Genomic DNA, 26,456 nt, shown 5'->3' on the forward strand with positions numbered 1-26,456 from the left:
GAGTGCTGGAGGGGATGTGGCCTCCTGGCCTCCCTACCACCAGAGACCCTGAGCACAGAAGTAGAAAGAGCCAGGCTTTTCTTGTGGGAATTCTTGATTCCTGAATTTAGTTTATTTAAGGATTATATAGAACCAGTTGCATTTGCTATTTCTTCTTGCCTTGGTTTTGGTTTTTCATGGAGTGAGGAAAGGGTAGCACGTCTCTGTTTTCCCTTTTAGTTGTCACGCTGTGGCACTGACGCACGAATGCTCCTGTGTGTCTGTGGACACCACCGTGTCCTCTGGGGTCCTAAGTGGCCTGAAGCCTGAGGGGTTCCCACCTGGATCACCCTTTGACTCTCGCCTTTCCCCTAGGGCAAGGTTTGTGGCTCAGGGTGGTTAGAGGAGTCATTGGCACTTTGTACTGAGTTAGAGGTCAGTGACAATGTGGTCCCATCCTCCATACTGCTTCCTGCCAGCAGCTGCCTGGCTCAGCCCCCTGCCAGTGGCTCTTGCTGCTTGGTCTCCTGGTACAGCTGGCCCCATGTTTGTAGGGCAAGAAGATAAAGAGACTACTGTCGGTATGCTCTGAACAAGCAGAGACAGATTTGATGTACCAGATTTATAGACTCTAGAGGGGCAGTCTCAAATTTTCGTAAATGTGTCTTGAGGATGATTTGTGTTAATTTCTTGCCTGTCAGAGGAATTTATGCATGTCTCATATTATCAGGTACTGGGGAATGTTGCTCTCCTTTTTATATTTAGGTGCTGGCTTGTAGAGGCTGAGTCTTTGCCTTTTATTAGGCAACCATTGATCTTGTCCACGTTAAGAAACTTAGTGGCTTTGTATGTTTCATGTGAGTCCACAGGGTGTCTCTAGAAACGTTTAGCCAAGTCTTCTGCATCGAAACAGGAAGGAACTTCAGTCCCACTTTGGTGATTAAGTAAAGCACATGTTACAGATGGGATACGCCTCAAATGAGGAAGAGTGCCACGTCCCCTGAGGAGGTGGAAGAAGTGATGCCTGGCAGGCCTGTGTGGTGGCCAAGGTTTCTGCATAAAGCAGCCCCTGGAGAGCTGCTCGGCTGAAGAGAGCCGTGCCATTGAGTGTCGTGCGAGGCTCTTAGCCGTGTCTCCTATGCTTTGCTGAGTCTGTTTAAGGAGATTCCAAAGTGGTATTTTGGTGATGGTAAGTGGCAGGAGAGCCATGAGACAACCTTTTAGTCCACTTGACAAAAGAGCCCGGCGTGGAGAGAGTGGAAGCCCCGAAGAGCACAGCAGATGCCGTGCAGAGGACTCAGCAGGCAGGGGAGGGAGGCAGAGGCAGAACACGTGCCCCCAGCTTGCTTCTGAGTCAGGCTTCCATTTCTTAGTGCATACATAACTTCTTACAGCTGGTTTGAGTTCTCACATCCCTCCCACAGTAACCTTTTGAAAACATGAGTTGATCATGCCCTGCTGGGAAGCTCTACAGTGGTGCAGTATAAAGTGTGTTTTGAGGCTGCCACTCAGCACCCGTGCCCGGTGCCCTTGCCCCGGGCCATGGGTCACCTCTCTTTCCTCTCCAACCTCCGCCACCCCCTCTCCCTTATCGAAAGCTGCGTGCAGACCAGCTCGCTCTGCTGGCTGCCTTGGCTCGTGCCACTCTCCTTGCTGGGGATACTTTCTTCACCCTCTTCTGTGTGATGTTAGCTTCTGCCTTCCCTGGGGCCTCCCTGTGCTCGGCAGTCCAAAGGAACCCACCAGCCACTTACATTCAGTCTTACCCCATGCAGACATATTTACACCCAAGACCAAGTATTTCAGAGTGCTGAGGGTTGTGTGGTTGGGGGTCTCGTGTGTAGGAGGTGGTGAAGAACACAGAGTCTGGCACGTGGCATGAGCAGGGCCTGTTGGTTGAAAGAATGAAAAGAGTGAGTGGGCAACCTCAGTCGTTCAGTTAGGAATTTGGATAAAGAGAGCGCTTGCTAAATATCTATTCCCCCACCCTGACACATGCGCACACGCGCGCGCACACACAGACACACACACACACACACACACACGTCCGAGTTGAAAAGCCAATTGGACGTTCGCCACCCTCACAGCTGCGGCACGGGGCCTTGTACTTATGAATCTTGGTTGGTTGATGAAATCTCTTTTTTCCAGATTCTCATTCAGATTGTGGAAGCCTCTTCGGTGATCACTTGGGATTTTGATGTGTGCAAAGGAGACATTGTATTTAACATCTATCACTCCAAGAGATCTCCACAGCCTCCCAAAAAGGACTCCCTCGGAGCCCACAGCATCACATCTCCAGGAGGGAATAACATGCAGCTCATCGACAAAGCCTGGCAGCTGGGCAGGGACTACAGCATGGTGGAATCACCTCTTATTTGCAAAGAAGGAGAAAGTGTGCAGGTAAAAACCACTTGTGCAGTTCTCTAAGCTGGGTCATTGTGTCTTGAGAAATTAGTCTTCTGTTTCATCCATGTCGTGTTCAGCTTCGCAGGGCGCTGCTTGTCTGTGGAGGTGTGGTTGGGTGGGTCGGTGTCAGCAGAGCTCAGCTGTCAGAATGACTCAGGAAGCCAAAGGAGCGGGAGGGCGAAGAACTCAAGAGGAAAGCCATGGTTCTGGACAGATCCTTAACTTCCTAACTTCTATCTAAAGCACATGCATTCTCTCTAGAAGTGTCTTCACAGAAGCAATGTATGACAGGAAGGAAGAAGCGTTCTCGGCACGTGGGATTCCAGACTTCCCCTGAGACATAATTTGACTGCGTGCATTTGTCTCCTTCAAAGAAAGTTACCCTAAATAGAAATGAGAGAAACACGTACTTTAGGGAGCTGTTTACCACCATTAGTAAACACTCTAATTTATTTTAAAATGCTCTGTCAGTTTGTGTTTAAATTTTGGCCAGTTGTTCTGAGTGCTTGTGCTCAGTTTTGCAGCTCTCTGGGTGCCCCGGCCTTCGTAATAGATGCGTAATTCTGCTGCTTTTACAGTTTTCAGGGAAGAGCCTGTCAGTGTTCAGTGGTCTAAGAAGCAGAGGAAAGAAAAGTTGAAGTATTTTGTTCAATTTTTTAAATACCACAATCTTTAATTCTAGAATTAATGAAAAAGTAATTTTTACAGATTGACCTGGTTTTAACCCAGATTACCCAGTAAGATCACTGGCAGTGTGTCACAGAGAACACTGCCAGGGCCAGAGAGCTTGTGTGGACCTCCGAGGCCGGTTGATGTGCTCCTCCTGAGCCTCCCCTTTGCGGCTGGCCCTGGCCTCCATCAGGGCGTTCTCCCTGCTTGTACACGAGGCCAAGGAGGGGCACGGAGCCTCCCTCCCTGTGGCCTTCCCAGCTCCTGGCAGAGGGCTGCTGAGTTGGCGCTCAGTAGATGGCAGGAAGTTGTTGAACTGATTCCTGAGATCGAACCAAAATAGTAGTCTTTAATCCCATAGAGATTGTCACATAATTACTGCTAAGTACTAGTGAGACCCGGAGGTGATGCCCTTGGTGTTTGTCAGACCCAGAAAGGACAAGGACGTGGGAGACAAGTCCTCCTTGGCCATCACTGCTTCCTTGTTCCTAGGGCTCGCACGTGACGAGGTGGCCGGGCTTCTACATCCTGCAGTGGAAGTTCCACAGCATGCCGGCGTGTGCTGCCACCAACCTACCCCGGGTGGATGACGTGCTGGCCTCCCTGCAGGTGTCTTCCCACAAGTGTAAAGTGATGTACTATACAGAAGTGATCGGCTCTGAGGACTTCAGGTACAGCTGCCCTCTCCCCCACCGTGGCCTCACCAGGGTTTGGCGTGCTCGGGCAGCATGCATCCACATCCCATGTGGCACCAACACTCCCTGTGGGTCTCAGGTGGACACAGGAGTAGCTTTGGGGGTCACTGATTGGCTTGGTGGCACTGCCTGTGTGTAGTGGGAGCGTCAGGATGCAGAGCCTGCCTGGTTCCAGTGTGGCCTGTGTGCAAAGGCAGAGGGAGGCCGCACCCCACAGGTGGGCCTTTGTGGGTGCTGGGGGGAAGCAGACAGGGCTCGCCCCGGGAGACGGCAGAGGAGTGAGTGGGGCAGGTGGTGTCCGGGGGTGGGTGGCTCGAGGGTGGAGCTGCTGCTTCCAGGGCGCGCGGCGTGCACACTCACCCTCCTCTTCTCCTCTCGCCGGGTCTTCAGGGGCTCCATGACCAGCCTGGAGTCCAGTCACAGTGGGTTCTCCCAGCTGAGCGCTGCCACCACCTCCTCCAGCCAGTCGCACTCCAGCTCCATGATTTCCAGGTAGTGCAACGACGCCCGTGCCCTGGGCGCGGAGGGGATGGCCACGCCGCCTCAGGACAGCCAGCGTGCTCCGCTGCCCAGCGGGGCCACTCATGCAGACTCCTCTCACCCGCTAGGTAGCAAATAGCTCTCCAGGTGGTAAACGTAGTCATTTTGATCCTGAAACCATCTCGACAGGTAGTTTTAACTCTAACTAACCCTAACTTTTAACTCAATAGCCATAGGTTTTGTATACAGTGTGCACAAAATCAAACCAGAGCACAAGGGCTCTCTTGAAAGAAAAGTAGTATATATACCAGTTAAAAGGTTGACTTTGTCTGATGTTGATGCAAAAAAATTTTTCCAACAAACTCCACCAAATTGTTTCATTGTACATTAGTGAATGGATTCTTATGTCACCTGCATAGGTGAGTCCAACCTTCTTACTAAGTGGAGCAGAAACCTGCCAGTCTGTTTCGCACAGACTGCATGGCAGCCCTCAGCTCTCCCTGCTGTTACTCAAGACATTCTGCTGGTCGAGCGACAGCCCTCTAGGATTCTGCTCCTCCAAGCAGCCGCTGTTTAAATCCAAGGGATTCGGAGGCAGCCTCTGGGAGCACCCACCCGGCTTCGGGTGGCCAGACCCATCCACTGTTCTAAAGTGGGTGCTAGTGGGTCAGGGAGGACTTCAGGAGACTCCCCGGACTACAAGAAAAACACCGCCTTCAGTAACCATTACTACTCTCTCCTTCTGCCTTTACAGATCTCTTTGATCCTTCTCAGAGCAGGGTTTTTCTGTACATGAATATGAGTGGCGGGGAGCCTTGTCCTTTCCCCTTCTGATGTGTTGCTCTTCCCATCTGTGGGATGTCTGTTCTGTGGGATGTCTGTGGCTTTGTCTCCCCTCCACCCTAGTAGCATCAGATGATCAGAGCCCAGAGAGCCTTCTGGTCGCTGGAAGAGCTTTTTGAAAACAGAATAGTCATGGTTCCCGGTTTGAAGCTGTCCCTCGGCGTGCATTGCAGCCAGCTGCATCCTCACTATGCTGTCACTTCCGGATGGGGCGTGCTCACAGGCCCTTTGTGCATGGGGATTGTGTGCATGTGGGTGTGTGGCAGCAGGTGCTGGTGGAGGGCAGGACAACGAGAAATTTAGTTCAAGCAACAGAGCATTCTACATAGACGCAAATCAGAATAGGAATTTCTTTTGCCTTCTACATTTTCATTTTGATTCCCAGTTACAGAGTCTGCTCTGTTTTCCATGGGCCCACATTTCAGCTTGGTGTGGGAAAAGCAGGTTGTTTGCAAATCTGTCCTGGAGTTGCATGGGGTGAGTCTCCATGATGGAGACATGTGATCTGTGTGTGGCAGAGGCTGTGCTTTTAAAGATATGTGCCATGACCCAGATGGCCGTCACCCGTGTGTGGGATGGACACACAGGTCCTAGATGGTGTGGTTTATAAAACCACCTTAAGGCATTAGTTTGGGGGCTTTGTGAAGGGGAGCTGTGTGGAGGAGGTGTGGGCGCTCCACTTGGCGGTAGAGGGGAATAGGAGGGCTGGGAAGAAACCGAACAGGCGGTTCGGAAACCCAGCACCCCAGCACCGTCCGCCAAGTCCTCTAGCAGCCATCCTGCCTGCTGCCCGTCCTGGAGCTTTTGCTGAATCGCCTCCTTCCTGGGCTCTGTCTCCTCCTCTGTGTTTCCTTTGAAAGAATGAGCTCTTCATTGCACCTGAAGCCTTGTTTCCTGAAAGCACGATAGGGTTATTTAATGCATTTGTACTGCTTCCAGGCAGTGCTTCTTATTTCCAAATTATAAGGACCTGAAGGTGGTCCCTTCTTTTCTTTCTTTCTCTCTTTCTCTGTGTCTCAGATGGCGACTTTGCTGACAGCTGCAAAGAAAATGCTTCACTCAACAGCCCACATCTGCCCAGAGATGTTTGTAGAACTATTTGAATTGCAGCCACTCCCCTACCCCAGTCTGATGATCTGTTTTTTTTTAATTGATTCAAAAGTGGCACTGTTTTATCCCCAGAATTTAATGCATCTCTAAGAGTTCAAAGCACATTACTGCACAGATGCTTACAGGGTTTACTCATGAGTAAAACAACACCTAATTCTCCTTATAAGGAAATTATGGGGCATATATAATTTGATTATGCAGTTTGCATTATCTCTGTACTTTTACTATCCTGCCACTCTTTTTAAAATGCTGCTGTCGTTTCACCTTTCTTTTGGCACTAATGATTCTTTGCTCCCCCCCACCCCACCACCACTGTTACTAGTTTCCTAATTCACTTTCCTTCCTAAATCCATTATTTGCATATCAAATTCTGTAAATGTTTTGTAAAATATTACCTCACTCTTGGTAATACAATACTGATAGTCTTTAAAAGATTTTTTTATTGTTATCAATAATAAATGTGAACTGTTTAAAGAAAAGAATGCCTTTTTCTTATTGTGAAACATCAGAATCCCTTGAAGACTTGAAAATTCTTGGGAGACTTTGGAGAGTAAAGAAAGAAGAGAGATTCTGGAATGGAGCATCAGTTAATCACATTCTAGAAGTCCTAGAAGAATGCTTAGCTGATACAGGACTGAACTTTATAAGAAAGTGGGACTGTCCTGCAGACAGAATCACAGCTATACATTTGCTATGTAGGAGACACCCAGTGCTTGTGACCCTCCACGTCCACATAACAAAACATGCCAAAGATCCAGTGTGAACACTGTGGTATGATACCTGATGTGGTTTTCTTTAGTGGCCTCAGAGAAGTTAAAACAGGCAGGTTGTAGACCTTCAGAAACCTGGGTCGTTATGCTCCGGCCCTCCTCCCATTGGGTGGTGTATGCGGGGTGATGCAGCTCAGGTGGGCAGAGTGGGCTGCTGTCTCAGTGAAGTGCAGGTTCAGGCCAGCAAGAAGCCAGCTGCCACCTTGCCAGGGTCGGGAAGCCAGTTGCTGACCCCATCAGGAGCTGCAAGGTCCTTTCCTTTCCTGGTCAAGGTCTGTCCTTGATGGACCCCTGCTGAGGATGGGCCCTGCCTGCCCATGACTCACTCTGGGTAATGACTTCACCCACAGGCATGCAGGGTAGCTGAAGGTCTCTGTTCCTATCCTCAGCTGGTGCCTACATTACTTAATTGATTACTTTGCCACCCTGTTATTGAAGGAAGGCAGTGGCTGTTTACATGGATTCCTTTTCCGATGTAACGCCTCAGCTTGTTGTGTCAAGTCAGACCTCCTGGTGTCAGGCCTTTGGTTTAATGGTCAGAGTCTCATGGTGGAAGTCAGGGGCAACATGAGACCTGGGTGGGGTAGTGAGCCCCTGTTGGCTGCTGACTCTTCACTGCGTTTAGTAAATGTCAGGGTGGAGTGGACTGTCCTTCCAAGGGTCATCATGTTTTTGTTTTGGGCCACTGAACCTTAATTTCATCCTTTAATATATCAAATTTCCTTTAATATCTAATTACTATAAAACGGTGACAAAGCCTAAACCATAAGATTCCTTTCAGTTACTTGAGTCTTGGCAGAGGCATTCTTATTAAAATTTTGTCATGTTCGTTTGATAAGATAAAGCTGTGGAAAGCAGGGGGTTCTGGAAGGGTGGTGATGGGCTGAGGATTCATTCTCTCTCCATCCCCACATAAAATGAGAGCAGCTTGATTGCAAAACCAAAAATCCAACATTTACACCAACACTAGGCAATAGTGTATTCTCCAAACCCACAAATAGAAGTGCCTGGGGACAAACCTTGACAGTCAAGAGATGCACGTGTGGTCAGTGTCTGTGAGGGAGGACGCAAGGCTCAGACGATGGGATGTCTGAGCCACCTGAGAACAGGTGAGCCCCGTAAGAGCAGAGGGGGGCTCAGTTGGAAGCACCACAGATAATTTGAGAACAGCAGGGTTTTTGCCCATCCCCATACTGGGTGAGAAGAGGTCAGAGGGCTTGGCACAGTCTAGCCCCTAGGAACTCCCAAACTGACCTGCCAGTGTTCCCTTATAGGAAAGGGACCCCCACTGAGGAAAACCTGCTTGGGATGAAACAAAAATAAGCAGGGATATAAAAAAAGGAGGAGAGGATAGAGCGGTATAGGAGCAGCATATGTATATGCTATGGAAGTCAGTTTGATATCAATCAAATATGATTGTTCCATATTTAGGATATTAAATTTTAACCCCGTGGTGACAAGGAAAATAGATGAAACATATATCCAGGTAGAATGAGAAGGAACTCAATATACTACAGTACAAAAAAAAAAAAAAAAAAAATGAAAGTAGGCACTAAAGGAAGAATTGGGGGAAGAAAGGTATAACCCTTACAAAGACTAATTAGCAAAATGGCAGAAGAACGCCCTGCATTATCAGTAGTGACTTTAAATGTAAATGGATTATTCTCCAGTCAAAAGGCAAAGACTGGCAAATGGATAAAAAAAAGCATGACCCAATTATATGCTACAAGAGATCAGAAAACATAAGTAGGTTGAAAGTGAAAGGATGGAAAAAATACATACCACACAAGTAGTAACCTGAAGGCAGCTGGGGTCACTATACTAATATCAGATAATATAGACTTAAAGTCAAAAACACTTATAAGGGACAAAGATGGTCATTACATACTGATAAAGGGGTCAATTTAACAAGAAGATTTACCAATTATATATGCACCTAACAGCAAAGCCCTAAAATACATGAAGCAAATACTGACATGTTTGAAGGGAGAAATAGATGGTTCTACATTAGTAGTGATTTTAATACACCGCTTTCAATAATGGATAGGATATCTAGACAGAAGATCAATAAGGAAATTCAGGACTTGAACAATACTCTAAACCAAGTAGACCTAACAGACGTATTTATAACACTTCACCCAACAGCAGCAGCATACACATTTTTCTTGAGTACACATGGAACGTTGTCTAGGACAGACCATCTGCTACGTCACAAAACAGGACTCAGTAAATTCAAAAACATTGAAATCATGCAGTGTATTTTCTCTGACCACAATAGAATGAAGCAAAACATCAACAACAGACAGAAATGGAAAATTCACAAATATGTGGAAATTAAACAATGTATTCTTAAACAACCAATAGGTTAAAGAGGAAATCCCAAGGGAAATTAGGAAATATCCTGAGGCAAATGAAAATGAAAACACAACATACCAAAACTTTTAAGGGATGCTGCAAAGGCAGTGCTGAGAGGGAAATTTATAGCTTTGAATGCTTACGTTAAAAAAGAAGAAAGATTTCAAATCAGAGAACTAACCTCAAAACTGGAAGCTCTAGAAAAAGAAGAGCAAATTACACTCAAAGCATGAAGGAAGAAAAAAAAATAAGCAGGGTACAATTGAATAAGAAATATTGTCATGTCATGGACACACAAATATAAGGCAAGATATGACAAAAACAGAGGGGAAACAAAGGGATATGCTATTGAAGTTAACTTGGTATCTTTCAAAATAGTAAGTTATAGACTTAGGGTGTTTGATACAAATCCCAGGGTAACTGAGGAGTTTTAGCAGGGTTGGTATTAATTCTTCTTGGACTGTTTGGTAAAATTCACCTGTGAAGCCATCTGGTGCTGGCGTTTTCTTTGTTGGGAGGTTTTTATTACTGATCAATCTCTACTTGTTACTGTTCTATTGAGATGTACTTCTTGAATCAGTGTAGGTAGTTTCTAGGCATTTGTCCTTTTCATCCACAGTATCTGATTTGTTGGCATGCAGTTGTTCATAGTATCCTCTCTTTAATGCAACTTTAATGAGCTATATTCACATACCACATACAGAAAAGGAAATGTTTGACCCATCAGCTACATCACAAAAGATCAAAGAACTCTGCAATAAAGGAAAAGAGGCACAAATGTAAGATGTATAAGAAACCGGACAAAATGACTGAAGTAAGTCCAGCACACCTTCATGATGAAAACACCCAGAAAACTAGGAATAGCAGGAAACATCCTTGCCATGATAAAGGGCATATATGAAAAACCCACCGCTAACATCATACTCGATGGTGAAAGCTTTCCTCCTAAGATCAGGAACAAGACAAGATTCCCCACTGTCACCATTTTGTTCAACACTCTACTGGAAGTTCTGGCTAGAGCAATTGGGCAAGCAAAAGAAATAAAAGGCATACAAATTGGAAAGGAAGAAGGACATGATCCTATACATAGAAAATCCTGAAAAAATCCACAACAAAGCCCCTAGAGCTAAGTGACAGGGTACAAGACCATCCACGGGAAATCAGTGGTGTTTCTATCCACTGCTAATGAACAATCTGAAAAGGAAATCAAGGAAAAAAATTCCATTTACAATAGCAACTAAAAGATTCTAATATCGAGGAATAAATTTAACCGAGGATACTTGTACACAGAAAACTACAAAACATTGCTGAAAGAAACTAAAGAAGACCTAAATAACTGGCAGACATTCCGTTTCATGGATTGCAAAGCTAAATATTGTTAAGATGTCAGTTCTACCCAAAGCGAGATACAGATTCAGTGTAATTCCGATCAAAATTCTAACAGACTTCTTCAGAGACATGGAAACGCCAACCACTAAATTCATATGGAAGTCCTACAGCAGTTACATCTATTCCTGAGTTTTAACTGTTATTTAAGAGATGTTTATTTGGTACAAAATTTATATTCTCTGTAGTACACTATCTGATTTAACCTGTGTGGTCAGTTTATTTAAACAACATAATTACACGGAACCCAGAATAGGGAATGAGATCTTGTAATTGTCTACAGGTTAATGTAATACCCTGATACATCCAGAGTATTTTGGGCAGAAAATAAAAAAATATATATATATGCGAAATCCCCTTGAGGGACTTGGGGGAAATGTGGAGATACTGAACTTCCCCACCTGGGGAATTCCTGATATTCTTGTGAGCATTAGGGACTCCCAATTTAATAAGTCAAGCCCTCTATCTTGGGGCTTGCCCTTATGAAGCTTATTCATGCAAAGGAGAATCTAAGCCTACTTATAATTATGCATAAGAGTCACCCCAGAGAACCTTTTTTTTTTTCTTTTTTTCCCTCCATTTATTTGTTTTTAACTTTGGGCTATAACATATATACGTAGAAGTGATAACTTTCCAATTGCAATTTAACAAGTAGTTAGCAGATTTCCAAGAATGTTATGGGTTACAATTAGAGAACCTCTTTTGTTAATCAGGTATGGCCTTTCTCAGCCAACTCTGCAGATAAACACACTACCCTACGCTCTACATGGGACATGACTCCCAGGGGCGTAGGTCTCTCTGGCAATATGGGACATGACTCCCAGGGATGAGCCGGGCCCTGGCATTGTGGGATTGAGAAAGCCTTCTTGACCAAAAGGGGGGAAAATAAATGAAACAAAATAAAGTTTCAGTGGCTGAGAGATTTCGCATTGAGTTGAGAGGTCATTCTGGAGGTTATTCTTATGCATTATATAGATATACCTTTTTAGTTTCTAGTGTATTAGAATAGCTAGAAGGAAATACCTAAATCGGTTGAACTGTAATCCAGTAGACTTGAGTCTTGATGAGGATTGTATAACTATATAGCTTTTATCCTGTGACCGTGTAATTGTGAAAATTCTGTGACTGACACTCCCTTTATCCAGTGTTTGGGCAGATGAGTAATAAAGACAAAAACATCTATAAATAATAGAGGGGATAAGGAGTATGGGATGTTTGGGTGTTCTTTTTTATTTTTATTTTTTTCTCTATTTTGGAGTAATGAAAATGTTCTAAAATTGATTTGTGGCAGTGAACACACAACTATATGATGATACTGTGAGCCATTGATGGTATACTTTGGATAGATTATATGGTATGAGAATATTTCTCAATAAAATTGCATTGAAAAAAATTCGTATGGAGGGGTAAGTGTTCCTGAATAGCCAAAATCATCCTGAAACAAAGAAGAAAAAAAGTTGGAGGACTCACAGTTTCTGATTTTAAAACTTATTACAAAGCTACGGTAATCAGTGCAGTGGGGTATTGATACAAGGATGGACATACAGACCAATGGGCAAAAATTGAGAGTTCAGAAATAGAACCTCACACCTATGACCAACTGATTTTTGACAAGGCTGCCAAGTCCACTGAATTGGGAAAGCAGAGTCTCTTCAACAAGTGGTGCTGGGAGAACTGGGTATCTATGTGCAAAAGAATGAAAGAGGACCCCTGTCTCACACCATATACAGAAATTAACTCAAAATGGATCAAAGGCCTAAATATAAGAGCTACAACCATAAAACTCCTAGAAGAGAATGTCGGGAAGCATCCTCAGGACCTTGTGTTAGGCAGCAGTTTCTTAGACTTTACACCAAAAGCATGGGCAGCAACCGAATAAAACCAGATAAATGGGACATCATCAAAATTTAAAACTTAAGAGCATCAAAGGACTTTATCAAGAAAGTAAAAAGACAACCTACAGAATGGAAGAAAATATTTGCAAACCATATATCTGATGAGGAACTCCTACAACTTAACAACAAAAAGACAACCCATTTAAAAAATGGGGAAAAAAAACTTGACATTTCTCCAAAGAAGATATGCAGATAGCCATAAATATGTGAAAAGATGCTCAATGTCATTAACTATCAGGGAAGTGAAAATCAAAATCACAGGATGCCATTTCACACCCACTAGAATGGTTATTAGTAAAAAAAAAAAAAAAAAAGAACATGCTAGTGAGGACATGGAGAAATAGGTACACTTGTTCATTGTTGATGGAAATATAAAATGGTGCAGCCACTGTGGAGGACAGTATTCCTCAGAAAGTTAAGACTAGAATTACCAAGTGATCCAGCAATTCTACCTCTAGGTATATGTCCCAAGGAATTGAAAGCAGGGACTCAAACAAATATTCACACACCACTGTTCATAGAGGCATTGTTCACAGTTGCCCAGAGGTGGATGCCACCCGAGTATCCATCCAGAAATGAATGGATACGCAGAATGTGGTGTGCACATACAATGGAGTATTATTCAGCCATGAAAAGGAATGAAGTTCTGATACATGCTACAACATGGATGAACCTTGAAAACATCACGTTAAGTGAAATAAACCAGATACAAAAAGACAAATACTGTTACGACGTCACTTATATGAAATAAGCAGAATATGCAGATTCACAAAGTCAGAAACTAGAATACATGTGACCGGGGGAATGTGGAAGTAATGTCTAACTGGCATGGAGTTTCTGCTGGGGTGATGGAAAAGTTTTGACAGTGGATGACGGTGTTGGAGGCACACCTCTGTGAATATAATTAATACCCTGAATTAAATATTTGAAAAGGGATCAAAAGGGAAATTTTAGGTTGTATATAAATTACCATTAAAAAAAAAAACCTGTAGAAACTGTACAACACAAAGAGTGAACCCTAATGTAAACAATGGGCTAAAGCTAATAGCATAATTATACTAATGCTGTTTCATCAATTATAACAAAAGAACCCCCCTAATGTAAAATGTTAATAATAGGGAAAACTGTATGTGAGGGGGGACATACGGGAACTCTATACTCTCTGCATGATTTTTCTGAAACCTATAAATGGGCTAATAAAATAATAATAATAGATTAACTAGCAAAATTGTCTGCCAAAAAAAACCTTGCTCTTGACTGTGAGTTAAGAAATCTTACTGTTAGAGTTGTTATTCAAAACCTGAAGGGGTGGGCAGCCAAGGGCCTATTTAATACCTAAGTCCCCAGAACTGGGGAAAAAAAAATTAAGCAGGATAGAAACCAGAGTCAGAAAGGAAAGAGAAGGCCCAGACTGATGCTGGGGGGCTGACAGCCAGAAAGCTCTGGCTGTATTATTCTTAACCCTGCATAGAAACAACAGAAGAGGGAGCTCTGTAAAGTTAGAAACACTCTCTTAAAGCCTTCCTTATTCTAGAAGTTTATGAGAGCACTTTTACCTAAAAATGAGCATTAGAAAAGTGTCAAAATCAAGCCCAAACAAAACAGGTATAAGAGAATTGAGAGTAAGGAGCAGAATAACATCCTGCCAGATGGTGAAAAATGAAAACAAGCTGCAAGAATGTTTGCAAACAGATTAAAAACTGTAACCTATTCTTTTAATGAGCTAAGAGACATTAAGGAAATAACATAAAATGAAATAAAAGCATAAATCAAAATTAGAAAAGCTCAAAAAATGAGGTGACAACTCATTTATTAGAATTAGAAATGAAGGAAAAATTCGTTTCAGAAATTAAATTAGAAGGAAAGCAAGGGTGAATAGGTACGACAATGCCCAGAGAGAAATGAAAGTTGAAAAAGAGAAATATTTTATACATCAAAAAGGAAAAAAAAAAAAGAGATTTAGAGAGAAAGTGACAGATATTGAAGATGAGCAAAGAAGATCAAACATACAGATCCTATTTGATGGAGCAAGTCCCAAAGTATGACCAACACCAAGAAATATTCTATTCACTGTACTGGGTTTAAAGAGAAAGAAAAATCCTTTCAGCATCTGGGGGGCGGGAGGCAGTTGGGAATCAGTCTTTTTGACAGATGCAGTCTGTGCTGGAAGAAAATGGAGCAATTTCTTCAGGATTTTCAAGGTAAGAAAGAGTGAGTCAAGGATTTTATATTCAGCAAAACTGACTTTCAAGTACAAAGGGCACAGAGAAAGGTATTGGTTCCCACACCCCTTCCTGAGGACTCTACTTTCTAGAAGCTTCAGGCTCCCGAATGATGGAGCTTTCAGGCCACGCTGCCTGTAGAAAGAGGACTAAAGGAGGCTCGGAGGAAAGAGTGTGATATACACTGGCTGCCTGCTCTGACCAGGTGGATATGGTACAACGTTTTTAAATGGGGGGAGAATAGAGTGTATGCAAAAAAAAATTTTTTTTATTAATGTCTTAATTTTATAGAAAAAGAAAGTCAGGGGCTCAGAGAGGTTGTGGAACCCGCCCAAGAACACACAGCTAGTTGTTACAGAGATTTTTTTTTTTTTTTTTGCAGTTTAACTATTTTTCTTTATTTTTTAGAGCAATTGTCTGTTTATAGAAAACTCGCGCAGAAAGTACAGAGTTCCTGTATAGCCCCCCTCACACACATAGTTTTCCCTATTAACATTTGGCATCAGTGTGGTACATTTGTTAAAATTGATAAACCAATATCATTATAATTATATTGTTAACTAAGGCCCGTGGTTTACAACAAGGGGCAGAAATCTTCTCATGTTTGTAGTGATCAAATTGCTGGTAATATTACCATTGATATTTTGAGGGTGTGGGTATGTAATATGTGATCAAACAAATGAGTCATTGTGGGATATCCTAATGCCAGCATCCCCGATGCCTGATATCCAGGATGCCCTGTGCAGAGGATGAAGTCAGGAAGAGGTCAAGTGGAAGCTGTATAGTCTCGAATTTGGATTGGAAGGGTTAATGTGAACTTGAAAAATATTTTTTGTCTCTTTATATATATACACATCTTTGTCTGCGTGTGTGCCTAGAAACAATGGCCAAACCAGTAGCAATGGGCCTAGCTAGCGCCCACTGTGGTCTTGAACTAAGAGGAGCCAGACCTTCTTGGAGAAATGGTCAGTTCCAGGTCCAGGGCAGGGAATGTTCAAGAAGAGCCTAGGATGTCTTGTCTTACCCCAGAGCAAGTGATCAAAGACTGCCAGGGTCCTGGCCAAAGGTCTCGGGGGCCGACTTGACAAGGCTTCCACTGGCCAAGGTGAGACCATCTGAGCTTCGATGATAACCGCAAAGGACTGAAACCCACGGAATGTGTCCAAATCCGTGAGTCCCTAATTTTACTGTGAAGTAATTTTAAGATAAAATTGGTCACCTTCAGAAGAAAATAGGGAAGCAATTCATTATTCTGAAAATTGGTAAATGAAAGGAGGAAACCTCTGTGCTGCTTTTCCTACATGCACAGTTGATGAGAATTGTATATTTATAAAGTAATTCAGTTAATCAATGTAAAAGACACGATAGAAGAACACTGCTCTGCTACCCCCAGTGAATGGATACAGGTGTCACGCATCAGCAGCTGCTAAGAGCACAAAAAAAGAGACAGCCAGGTCTTGTGTGCCTCCTGGAGAACTACAGGTTGGCCAAACTGATCCAGCCCCAAGTTGATTCTGTCTCTGGGTTAAGCTGCCAACCTGCAGGAAATGCAGAAGCCTGAGGATCGTGTTGGATCACACTATGGGAAACTAAAGGTCAAAAGACTTAGGTTCTTCATCATATAAATTGCAATAAAAAGAAAAGAACGGGGTAATGGGGGAACTTACAGATTAAAAGAGACCTATCAAATTTTTAATGGGCAAATCTAAACTCCATTACCTAGAGAATTATCTAGAGATGAACATTTGAGTGATGAAGAGATTTTAAAACCCAAGGAAGTGACAATTGCAGCAGGTCAGGACCGTGATTCCTTACAGGAGCAGCACCAGGAAAGGGGCCTCTGGGGTCCTGTTCCACTGAGTTCCATGTTTGACTTGGGTGGCCTTTCTAGATCTGGGCTTTATTTTACAGTAAAACGTGTTTTAATTTTTGTGTTTAGGTGGGGCTTTAGACGTGTTTGTTTGCCTTGGAGGAAGTGAACACTTGGTTCTTTCACTGGGAACTCAGGTTTCCTCTTTCTGCCCTGGCCATGGGGGTGGGTGGGGCTGCCGCGCAGGCACCTTGGCCATGGGAGACCCTGGGCAGCTGACATTTGATCCAGTGTTTGTTGTGGCCGAGCCGAGGACAGCGAAGCAGCTCACACTGGCTGGCATCTGTCCCCAGCACCCTTTGTTCTCCAGGATAGACTGAGGCTGCCCCTTGCAGCGTGCAGCCTGTGACCCTCCTTTCTCCTTCAAATGGAAGTCTCTGGACTGTTTCCCACGCTGACCTTGCCCGTGGGTTTAAGAACGCAGTCACCAGGACCCAGTTTCAGCAACAACAGAGAAACAGTCATGGCCTCCTGGTCAGTCCAATTATAGAGCCTCTCCACAAGCCCTGACCACTTGATGTCAAAGTTAGAGGCACAAGGGAGAGAAAAATCTCCCTGCCGTCTCTGGGCTGTTTCTGGAGAGATTTCTGATGGACAGACTGGCAGCAGAGAGGCAGCAGAGCCACAGGAGGGAGAAGGACCCTCCCAGCTCCGTCAGCAGAGTGCGGACTCAGTTGAGTTGAAACCTAAACACTTGTCTGGCTGCCAGGCCCTGCTCCTTCCCCTCTGCAAGGCCAGTCTGCACCCCTGATCGGACGGTCAATCCCCAAGTACCCCAGCGTGGGAGCCCTCCCTGTTCTTTCCCAGCTTGCTGGAGTGAGTGGTGGCTTTGTCGGGAGGACTCTCCTCCCTGGGCTCCATCTCATGGCTGTGTTGGGGACATGCATCTCCCAACCCGGGGCTGAAGCCTTCAGAGCCTTTGATCCCTTCAGCTCTGCCCCTGGGGTCCGAGCCAGGGAAGGAGATTCTCCAGCCTTTGTGCCTGCTAAAGTCTTACCCCAAAGGTGTCCTCCAAAAACCTGGAATTTGACTGAGGCCTTTGAGCTTTAGAAAAACTGGTTAATCTGCAATCATTTCTGCTTGGTTTCTGTTGGACATGTATGTGTGTGCGTTTTGATTTGGGTGTTTTTTTCCCCCTTCATCAACCTTTCTGGTTGTAGAATGAAATTATAGACTATTAAGAGATGGAAGGAAAGCTTAGAAATGATCCATTTCAAGCTCCTCCCTACACAGCTGGGGATGCTGGAGCCCAAAGGGGGAAGGGCTGTTCCCGGTCACACCGGGCTGGTGGCTGTGAGTCCAGCCAGAGGTGTCACTGGGGCCAGCCGTTTACCCTCCCTGAGCCTCCAGCTTCTCTCATCTGTAAATGGAGACAGCTAAATCTAAAGATCTCAACTACCCTTCCATCTCACTGTTGCTGTCACTGATCTGTGGAATCGAAGGAAGCAGGTAATGTTATCTCATTCTGGGTGTTTGTTCAAGACATGATGAGCAAGTGATTGTGCCGAAAGACAAATCAGAGTCGAGTTTGCAGACTGCAGCATTTTATTTGGGACATGGAGGTTTTGCTGCAGCAAGGAAGCCAGATCACTTACAAAAACTGAAGTAGCTTCAGGCTTCTAGGATGGCAAATGATTTTTATAGATATAAAAAGGAAATTAGCTTAACTCCTGTTGATTGGATGAGGGTTTGTCTGTCTTATAGGGGTGGGTTTAGGGAAGGTGGGTTCTATTTTGTATTGGGTTAAATGTAATGAACTAGCAGCTTGGTTGGCTATCTGGGTTGGCCGCCTTGGTGGGGATTTCAAATTTCAAAATATAAAGAGGGAGAGAGAAGATGCAAGTAAATAAAATCAGAAATGAGCGGGGGGGACATTACTACTGACCCCACAGAAGTAAAAGTGGTCCTAAGAGGACAGTTTGAAAAACTGTAACCAACAGCCTAGATAAAATGGACAAATTCCTGGGAACACAAACGAACAACCTATACTGACCCTAGAAGAAATAGAAGACCTCAACAGACCAATTACAAGTAAAGAGATTGTATCAGTCATCAAAACCTCCCAAAAAAGAAAGGCCTGGGACCAGATTGGGTTCACAGGTGAATTCTACCAATCATTCTGAGAAGAATTAATACCAATCCTGCTCAACACTTCCAAAAAACTGGAGAGGCGGGAGCACTACTTAACTCATTCTGTGAGGCCAACATCACCCTAAAACCAAAGCTGGAGAAAAATACTACAAGAAAAGAAAATTAAAAACCAATTTCTTTTATGAATATAGATGCAGAAATCCTCAACAAAATACTTGCAAATAGCATCCAACAACACATCAAAAGAATTATACACCATGATCGAGTGGGTTTTAAACCAGTTATGCAAGGGTGGTTCCACATAAAATCAATTAATGTAATACATCACATCAACAAAACAAAGAGAAAAAAAACACATGATCACCTCGATTGACGCAGACAGGGCCTCTGACAAAATCCAGCATCCTTTCTTTATAAAAACACTTAGAAAAATAGAAATAGAAGGAAAGTTCCTCAACATGACAAACAGCATATATGAAAAACCCACAGCTAAACATCATATTCAACATTTGAAGGACTGAAAGCTTTCCCTCTAAGATCTGGAGCAAGACAAGAATGCCCACTATCACTAAATTATTCAACATTGTACAGGAAGTTCTGGCCAGAGCAATTATACAAGAAAAAGAAATACAAGGCATCCAATCTGGAAAGGAAGAAATAAAACTTTCACTATTTGCAGATGACATGATCCTATGTATAGAAAGTCTCAAAAAAATCAACAACAAAGCTACTAGAGCTAATAAGTTCAGCAAAGTGGTGGGGCACGAGATCCGCATGCAAAAATCAGTAGTGCTGCTATACACTAGTAATGAGCAAGCAGAGGAAAAAATCAAGAAAACAATTCCATTTACAATAGCAACTAAAAGATTCAAATATCTAGGAATAAATTTAACCAGAGGATGTAAAGGACTTGTACATAGAAAACTACAAAACATTGCTAAAGGAAATCAAAGAAGATCTAAATAACTAGAAGGACATTCCATGTTCATGGATTGGAAGACTACACATTGTTAAGATGCCAATTTTACCCAAAGTGATTTACAGAGTTTCTGTTTGGGGTGATGGAGAGGTTTTGGTGATGGATGAGCGTGATGGTAGCACAACATTTTTGAGTATGAATAACACCCTCGAACTATACAATTGAAAGTGGATAAAATGGGAAATTTTAGGTTGTATGGATATCACCAGAACAAAAATTAAAACAAACAAACATAGAACTATAAAAATATAATAGTACAACATCACAACCAGGCTTCGGGCATTGATACATCCCACCTGTCTTCTTCGGAGTCTCCCGGTTGTACTGGTGCTCATCTTCATGTGTGTGTTTGGTTCTATACAAGTGTGTCTCTTCTGCAGGTTGATGTGTCTGCCACCACCTTCAAGACATGGACAGTTCCAACTCCACAGGGCTCCCTCGGTGGCAGGCAGATGCCACCCCACCCCTTCCATCCCTCCCTCCCTGTTCTAGTTTGCTAATGCTGCCAGAATGCAAAACACCAGAGATGGATTGGCTTTTATAAAAGGGGGTTTATTTGGCTACACAGTTACAGTCTTAAGGCCATAAAGTGTCCAAGGTAACACATCAGCAATCAGGTACCTTCACTGGAGGATGGCCAATGGTATCGGGAAAACCTCTGTCAGCTGGGAAGGCACGTGGCTGGCGTCTGCTCCAAAGTTCTGGTTTCAAAATGGCTTTCTCCCAGGACGTTCCTCTCTAGGCTGCAGTTCCTCAAAAATGTCACTCTTAGTTGCACTTGGGGTATTTGTCCTCTCTCAGCTTCTCTGGAGCAAGAGTCTGCTTTCAACGGCTGTCTTCAAACTGTCTCTCATCTGCAGCTCCTGTGCCTTCTTCCAAGTGTCCCTCTTGGCTGTAACAGCTTGCTCCTTCTGTCTTGTCTTATATAGTGCTCCAGTAATTTAATTCAGACCCACCCAATGGGCGGGCCAACACCTCTGTGGTAATTATCCAATCAGAGTCATCACCCACAGTTGGGTGGGGCATATTCCATGGAAACACTCAAAGAATTACAATCTAATTAACACTGATAGGTCTGCCCACACAAGATTACATCAAAGATAATGGTGTTTGGGGGGACATAATGCATTCAAACTGGCACACTCCCTAAACCCCTAAAGCAATTGGGTCACTCTCCATGTCTAAATTTTGTCATTTCAAATGTGTCAAATGAATGGAATCGTGTAGTATGTCACCGGCAGGTGATTGATGGTGGTGCTGGGGGGAGGATGGGGCCTCCCACTCCCCGTTCCTTGTGACTTACTTCTGCTTCTGGCAGGCCCCAGCTGTCACCTTCTTTGGCACCAACCTCAACACCTGCTCAGGGATCCCAGCCAGTCTGTGCTCCTCGGCAGTCAGCTCGCCCACCACACCCTCACCCACCAGGCCATCCTTCCTGAGCCAAGCAAACACCTGCCGGGCTGGGCCCCGTTGAGATCTGGGCACCCCCAGCGTGTGCCCCTCCTCCGAGGGCCATGCCCCAGCTGCTTGGAACAGCCCCAAAGCCTTGCAAGCCCCCCCCCCCCACTGGCTTCTGGTACTCCACCCCCACTGGCTTCTGGTACCCCACCTCTTTCTGTGAGTTCTCCCAGCCCTAGTGGCGGCAGCTACTTGCTGCAGGTGGTGACCCTTTTTTGCTCTTTGAGACTCCTAAACCCGCGTGACCGATTTCCTCTGTGAAATCCCTTGGACTGGAAGACCTGACATTATTTCAGTCCTCCAGGCCGGACCGGGACTGGTGCCCTGGAGCAGAGGGTGCTGTGTGCTACCAGAAGAACAGATCGGGGAGGGTGATGGGGAGCAGTGGGTGGGCGTGGACATCCCCATCCACAGGACAACAGGAGAGGCCTCGCCAACCAGGTGACCCGGACGGAGGTGAGGGAGCACCGAGCAGGGTTCTGGGAGAGGAGCCTTCAGGAGGGGAGGCAAGCGCGGGCGAAGGCCGCAGACTGGTATGTTTGAGGCGTTCAGGAGACAGCAGCGAAGTGAGTGGGCGAAAGGGAAAGAGGCGTGGGAAGGGGCGGGGCTACCTGCCGCTCACCAGTACAGGTGCATCCTCTCCCCTCCATCCACTGACCGTGTGCTGCTGGGCTGGACCACGTGGTCGGCCCTGGCCAACCGGCTGTGAGGAGCCGGCCGGGGAGCCCCTCCTGCCCTGCCTTGATGCTTGCGGGGGGCCCTGGCTTGGGCCCCCGAGTCGCCACGTGGGGTCAGTGCTGCTCTGCGGAGCTGCCCGCCTCTCACTGGGCTTTGAGTGTGAGCTAGAGAACAACTGCGTGAGGCCTCAGGACACCAGGGATTCTTCGTCACCACTGCAAAAACGACCTCGTCCTGACGGATAGAGGGAAGAAGTCAGAGTGGTGAGAAGGGGAGGGTGGCCAGCTCCCCATAAGCTTCTGGCCTGAATTCTGAGTGAGACAGATGGGAAGCAGTGGTCTTTTGTTTATTTGGTTTTGACTTTTGGGCAGCGGCGGGGGGGGAGGGCACAGAAATGTTTAATCTTTGTTGTAAAATTATTATATAGAGACAGCCCTGGGGAGCCAGATAAACCCGTGTCCCTTTGAACTCCGTCTTGCGTTCCCTCTTGATATCTTGTGAAATTTAAAATCCCCACCAAGGCGGTCAACCCAGATAGCCACCCGAGCCACTGGCTCATTATGTCTGACCCACTACAAAGCAAAGCCCACCTGCCCTAAACCCATCCCTGTAAGACCTACAAACTCCTGTCCCGTCAATAGGGGTCACGCTAACTTCCTTTTTATGTCTGTAAAAATCATTTGTCAACCTTAGAAGCTCAGAGCTGCTTCTGTTTTTGCAAGTGATCTGGCTTCCTTGCTGCGGCAAACTTTTGGTGTCTCGAATGAAATGTTGTAATCGGCAAACTTGACCCTGATTTGTCTTTTACTCTGTGAGTTCAACTTTATCATTTTTTCCTTTATAGCTCTGGGTTTTATGTCTTGCTTAGAATGGACTTCCCCGTGCTAAATCCTACATTTTCTTTTCACTTTCAAGATTTCATTTCTTTGCATTTAAGTCTTCTATGTCAATTTTTGTGTAAGGAGTGAGGTGGGGTTTTAGTGAGTCATGAACAGTGCACTGGAGGCAGGGCCTGCCTGACCCAGCTCATCTCCAGCTCTTTGAAACCCTCTGAGAATCCTTTAGGGACAGATACCGGGTCAGGGGTGCAGCCAGCTGGGCAGCCTTCCGTGGGCTAATTCTTCAGGAGTGCTGAAATAGTGCAGGAGTTCATTGCGGTGCGAATGCCAGTTAGCGCAGGTGTTTGCCCTTGGCACTGTCCATAACCGGCAAACTGCAGCCAGCAGCGCCAACGGTAAGTGGAAAATGCCTTTTTTCTGAACGGCCCTGCCGTCTGCATCTGACGACCTCCTGTGTCCGCGTTTAGTCAGCAAATAACCAACAGCCGCCCACCCAGAACTAGTGATATATTTTATTGCCTCATTTTTAAACACTTCGATATGCCTCCCAAGAAGCCGTTCGGTTTGGAAAATCACAAGAGAAAGCTGAAGAGAAAATGGGATCCAGAGGAAAGTGGGGGATTCTTCACTGGTTTTTTTTCCAGAACACTGGCTCCGCTTTGCGCGGGGACGTGGTTTAGGCCGAGGCGGTTTCTGGGTCTCTGGTGTTGATGGCATTTCCTGGGCAGGGTCTGCTTCATACCACAAACCTGGAAAAGGGGCACAAGTTTTCATTAAAAGCAAATAAGGAACCCTGGTCCCGCCGTCTCTCTGAATCTATGTGGAACAACTGTGGGTGGGAGGCGGCCCCGGGTGTGACCCACTCGCGCACCGACCCTCTCCGGGTGGCCCGGCTTGTGGGCTCTACGGGGTGAACAAGCACAGCAGGAGGGAGGGACAAGGGCAGGTCCGGGACTTGTCAGCCGCTGCTCTTTGAGGAGCCCCTTACAGCAACGTTTTGACCCACCAGATTCTGGGGTTCGGGGGTGGGTGCTAGAAGCTCAGCCGTGGGCTCCTCACTCCTTCTCCGTTGTTCCCAGGGCAGAGGGATGCTCCGGAAGGGATCCCATTGGAATCTCGCTGCATTTCCGTGGAGGGCCTCAGGGACACGCCGACCTTGGCAGTGAGCCTTCTCCCTCTCCCCAGTTCAAGGGGGGCGTGGGAGGGGGTGGCCCTGCCTGCCGTTTGGAGCAGGCACCATGGAGGGGATGGGGCTTCGTCTGCTCCAGGGTGGCCCAGCCTCGCACTACTGCCGTTTGTTGCGGGGGGCTGTGCACTGTAGGATGTTTAATGCCGTCCCTTGTCTCTACTCACTGGAAGCCAGTAGCACCACCCATACCCCCAGCTGTGAAAAACAAAAATGTCTGCAGACAGCGCCAAATGTCCTGTGGGCAACAAAAGCGCCTCTGGTTGAGAACCACTGATCTCATCCAACACCCTCATGACTGCAAAGAAGAAACTGAGGCCCAGAGAGGTTAAGACACTTGCCCCAAATAACACAACCTGTCCATGACGGAGCTGGGGCTTGGCCTCTGGCTTGGGGCTCTGAGCTTGGTGCTCCAGCCACACAAAAGCAGGTAGGTAGGATGGGCACGATTTTAACAGAAGGTGCAACTTGAATGCTCCTTAAGTCGAATTCTCCCACGGATGCCCCCGAGATGGCAAATGCTCACACAGAGAAGAGATTAATCTTGGTTGTCCAAAAACAGTACCTTTAAATTCCAGGCACCCTAAAAGCTTTTTCTTTCCCCAGCGGCTTGCCAGGCATAGACTTTCCCACCCAGGTTTTGCACTTGATTGGCATGAACTGAGCAGCTTCTGCATCTGACCTTCCTTGCCCGGCAGAGCAGAGCACAGCCTGCAGGGATGGGAGCCTGGACATCCGGCCCAGACGTGAAGGCTTGGCCTTAAGTTTCCCAGGCACGTCAGGCCAGCCTTCGTGCTGGCTGCTCAGCTGAGCCTCATGGTGTTTTTTCATCTTATTCTCGGGAAACAAGCAGATCATGTTCAACTCAATAAACACCTTCCCCGTAAGATCTTCTCATGACGCCAGATTTCTTTTGTGAACACTCTCTGGTTTTCTGGTCAAAAGTGAAATTATACGCAGTATGGAACTTCCTTAATGCATGAAGACATTTAAACGGGGTCAGGGATGGGAGGGTGTGTTTGCATGCATGTTGGGGGTTCAGATACACCCTAAGGATGCAGTTTGACTCTACTGGATCTGGGTATGTGAAGTCATGCATGCATTTGATGTTATAATCCTAGAATTAACGGCTCTGGCACAAAATATGTAAATCGGAGGGAAATGCATGCAAATAGGAAGGAAATGTGTGCAAAGGAGCAGAATGTCGGTTCTATTTTCAGCCCTGTTCCCCTGCCAACTTTGGGTGACATGTGACAGAGCCCAGCCAGATGGGGGTTTATCTTCTCCTAGCGTCTCTGTGAGTCTGAGGGTCAGCGCTGTGGCCTGCATCTCGGTGGCACCATTGCTGCAAACCAGGCTGGCCGTCTGCAGTGACGACGTGGGCAGCCCCAGCAGCACGTTTTCCCTGCCGGGAGCCAGTGCAGGGCAGAGAGGCTGCCAGCCTCAGCTGCGCCATTTCCTCCTTGCATGACCTTGGGAAAGGCATCAGGCCTCTTTAAGTCTCGAAAGGATTACATGAGCTTCCACGCATAGCTTAGCAATGAGCATTGAGCTCATTCATGCCAATGAGCGTTCTATAAATATTAGTTGCCGTGATGATGATGAAGATAATGATGATGATTTAAGGCTGACTCTAGGCCCTTCCAATTACATGCTCAGGGTTCAGTTCGTTTCCCAGAGGTAATGAGAACTGAGTGGAATCATCCGGGCTCTCAGCTGCAGCTGGGACCCCTGAGTCCCTCCCAAGAGCCAGTTCCAGCCCAGCTGGGCCTTGTCACAGGCTGGCTGTTTTTCTCTCTGTCCAGCTCTCACGCCAGCTTTTCACAGCCAGCCCCGGAGGCCCCTTCAGTCTGAGAGGAGAGACAGGGAGGTCAAGGAACGGAAACCCAGATGGTGGGCCCAGTTGCAGCTGTGTCCCCAGGAGAGCTGGTCCCATGAGCCTGGGGCTGCGGAGGAGGGTGCTCTGTGCCCTGGGAAGGCTGCGGGAGCAGGAACACCCACCCAAAGCCCACCCCCCATGGCCGCTGGCCCTCGCAGCACCAGCTGCAGAGGGCTCCTCCAGGCCATGGGGTCAGGCCACCCGAGGGTCCTTGGGACCCAACTTCATGTTGTTCACCCAGAGAAGACCCTGCGCCTGGCTACCCTGCCATTCCGAGAGCTGGACACTCACCTGCCCAGTGCCCCAGGCTGACCCCCAGGCTGGCGATGCTGAGTGCCCGGTGAGATCTGGGGGCTTCTGTCTTTGGCATCTTCTCTCCCTGGCTCCATTCATGTTCCCAGGTCCCCGGCGCCGGCCCAAGACCCCTGGCCCCATCTCGGCCAGGTGTCGCGTGGTTGCCAGTAAGGACACTGGTGAGAATCTCAGACGCTGGAGTCTGCACTGCGTTCAGATCCTGTGCCTCAACGTGTAAGCCGTGCGGCCTTGGCCCAGAACCCAGAATCTTCACGCCGCCTTGTGTGAAGTGGGATCATGACTGTGCCAGCATCCCTAGGCAGCCGGGAGAGTGAAAGGAGAACTGCCAGCCGCCACGACACGTGCCTGGGG

General features: G+C 46.2%; 1 protein-coding gene across 6 annotated transcripts in view; it reads left to right on the forward strand.

Moving 5' to 3' along the window:
* Positions 1 to 26,456, forward strand: part of SEC14L1 (SEC14 like lipid binding 1) — a 74,594-nt gene that overhangs the window by 43,453 nt on the left and 4,685 nt on the right. For 5 of the 6 annotated variants that reach the window (XM_037808163.1, XM_037808167.1, XM_037808164.1 and 2 more), the window contains 3 exons: positions 2,128 to 2,379; positions 3,547 to 3,725; positions 4,140 to 4,241. In XM_037808163.1, coding sequence (XP_037664091.1) covers positions 2,128 to 2,379; positions 3,547 to 3,725; positions 4,140 to 4,241 — 533 coding nt within the window. Of the gene's footprint in view, positions 1 to 2,127; positions 2,380 to 3,546; positions 3,726 to 4,139; positions 4,242 to 6,092; positions 6,662 to 26,456 lie in introns of those variants that run through there. The other variant, XM_037808165.1, reaches the window with a different exon arrangement.

This window comes from Choloepus didactylus, chromosome 18, assembly GCF_015220235.1.
Source record: "Choloepus didactylus isolate mChoDid1 chromosome 18, mChoDid1.pri, whole genome shotgun sequence".
Classification (NCBI taxonomy): Eukaryota; Metazoa; Chordata; class Mammalia; order Pilosa; family Megalonychidae; genus Choloepus; species Choloepus didactylus.